Genomic DNA, 2255 nt, shown 5'->3' with positions numbered 1-2255 from the left:
AGCGTGGTGGATTATGGCCTGATCCCTCATGGGAGGCCTGTGTCCCAGCAGTGGGAACATATATGGGCTGATGATGATGAACAATGATTCTAGAAAAATAAATATCTATACATTACATCGTCAATAATGAACATGGAATTTTAACAAGTGTAGTTAACCTTTTTTTTCTTGTTCTGTTGTAGCGGGCAGTTGAGCTACTACATAAAAAATACGTTCATTTGCAGTCTGCAGAGGCAAGGCCGCTCCAAACACGTTGTCTGCTTTTAAGGGAGAATTAATAAGAAAAGGACTGACAACAGGAGCAAAGGAATGGATTGAGAAGGGTGAGGAAAGGATATATAGAAGGGTCTCCGGCTCCCCCGCTTACCGAACAAAACTTATTGCAATTATTATATATACATTACATTATATTACATTAGTAGCATGCTACTAATTCACGCCGATCCTGTGTAGGTTGTGGTACCTTCCCTGGTGCAAGCTCGCCCAATTCCTGCCGAAGCGTGCTCGACTCCCACTTTCGAAATTAAGTTAGAAAGTTTGAATTTAGTTTAGAAAGTTAGAGTCAATGTTATTTTGCTTGGAAGAATCAATTTTGTGGACCGGAAGGTTTTTCTCAAACATAACATTTTTCTATTCGCGTCTTGATATACCTTTTTTGCTTTTTATTGTAAATTGTTTTGACAAATTTTTGACGTATTCTCTAGTTATTGATATTTTGTACAAAAAGACCAAAAGAAATACATAATAATCCGAAATTTATTGTATGGTAACCATTATTCCAGGGCAATGTTACTGAAAGCATAAGGACAGCGACGCTACCTTTTCTCAACAGATTTTTTACTACAAATTCAAGCTATTGAGTGTCTCAGACGCGGGAAGTGCGTAGAAGTAGATAAAATTGATCAAAAATATATTTAGGAAAGTAAAAATCACGCTTTATTAACAAATCAACTAAATTGTCTCACTTGCTCGTAAAATAAAATATCAATACTTTTACTTTACATAATATTAAATGTACAGAATTAGTCATTTAAAACTCATAACAGGATTATAGAAAATATATTAAGTACACACAATAAAACTCATACATTAGTCACTTATTTATCATTTAATCACTTCCCTTAAACGCGAACAAAAATTTTATGCCAATATAAAAACAACCCGAACAGACAAACTTGCTGAAATAATAAGAATAAGAATTTTTTTTTATATAATAATTATGCGTTTGTGGTAGTCCAATTGTATGATATATATATCCTTTAAAAAAATAATAAAAATAACAAAACATTACATTGAATCATTTGGTTGACAAATTCTGTAACATCCGCGTTCATCGTACATAACGGATATGAAATATATCATATTAAAATTTTAAATGCGGGCACACGGACAGGGGCCCGCTTCAGCAATCACGAGGTCTCCGCTGAGGGCAATCGCTTCTATTTCGACAGCAGCGCCGAGAGGCAGTTTGGCGACTTGATATGTAGCTCTCGCGGGACAGTCTTTTGGAAAATCTATAAAATAAGTGCAATTTAAGAAAAAATACATTATTTAAATATAAATAGTTATAAATATGGATAAAAAATATTTAAAAAATGATTTTTCTATGTACATTTTACTATGGCATTAACAATTAAAATTTAATTCGTTCGGATACTTTTTCTCACTGCTTAATCCTTATAGTTATTTATTATCAGTACTAAGCCCCAATTAGATACGAAGTAGCTTAAATATGAAATTTTTTCTTTCTTGATTCTTGAATTTCTTTGGACTGCATCTTTAGCAAAGGTAAGTCGATATCTCGATTGTGAATTTAGTGGGCCTTCAGGAGGATTCAGATTTAAATGTAAAATTATGGAAAATAGCTTTAAGATTTCTTCTATGCTTTTGTTTATTTGATTTAAGATATTATGTAGATATATAGGTACTCACATTGTGCGTAAACTTGATTAACAGCTTGAAAGTCGTCCATATTGAGAAGTAATATTGTAGTCTTTATGACGCCCGCAAGTGACGAGCCACCAGCTTCAAGTATGTGCTTGAGATTATCTAACGCCTGCTTAGCTTGTGCTTCAGCGCCTCCGCATACCAACTGGGCTTGTGGATCCATACCCAACACGCCCGATATGTAGAGCGTTTTGTCGGCTAATATTGCTTGACTGAAAATATATATGAATGCAATGGTGGCTCAGTGGTGAGAACCTCGGACTTCAAAATCGATAAGTCGGGGTTCGAGACCGGGCGAGCGTGCAGGA

General features: G+C 34.8%; 1 protein-coding gene and 1 long non-coding RNA gene across 2 annotated transcripts in view; one reads left to right on the top strand and one right to left on the bottom strand.

Moving 5' to 3' along the window:
* Positions 1 to 188: 188 nt before the first annotated feature.
* Positions 189 to 1093, top strand: LOC119840876. The gene is made up of 2 exons (XR_005288332.1): positions 189 to 323; positions 783 to 1093. It is a non-coding gene; the product is annotated as an uncharacterized LOC119840876 (long non-coding RNA).
* Positions 1094 to 1157: 64 nt separating this feature from the next.
* LOC119840875 (2-iminobutanoate/2-iminopropanoate deaminase) overlaps positions 1158 to 2255 on the bottom strand; it is a 4271-nt gene continuing 3173 nt past the window's right edge. Inside the window, exons 2-3 of the mRNA XM_038367653.1 lie at positions 1933 to 2159; positions 1158 to 1514 (exon numbers count right to left, since the gene is read on the bottom strand). Coding sequence (XP_038223581.1) covers positions 1372 to 1514; positions 1933 to 2159 — 370 coding nt within the window. The 3' untranslated portion in view covers positions 1158 to 1371. The remainder of the gene's footprint in view (positions 1515 to 1932; positions 2160 to 2255) is intronic.

Source organism: Zerene cesonia, chromosome 7 (assembly GCF_012273895.1).
Source record: "Zerene cesonia ecotype Mississippi chromosome 7, Zerene_cesonia_1.1, whole genome shotgun sequence".
NCBI lineage: Eukaryota > Metazoa > Arthropoda > Insecta > Lepidoptera > Pieridae > Zerene > Zerene cesonia.
Note: the sequence above shows the minus strand (reverse complement) of the source record. Positions and strands in the feature narration are given on the sequence as shown.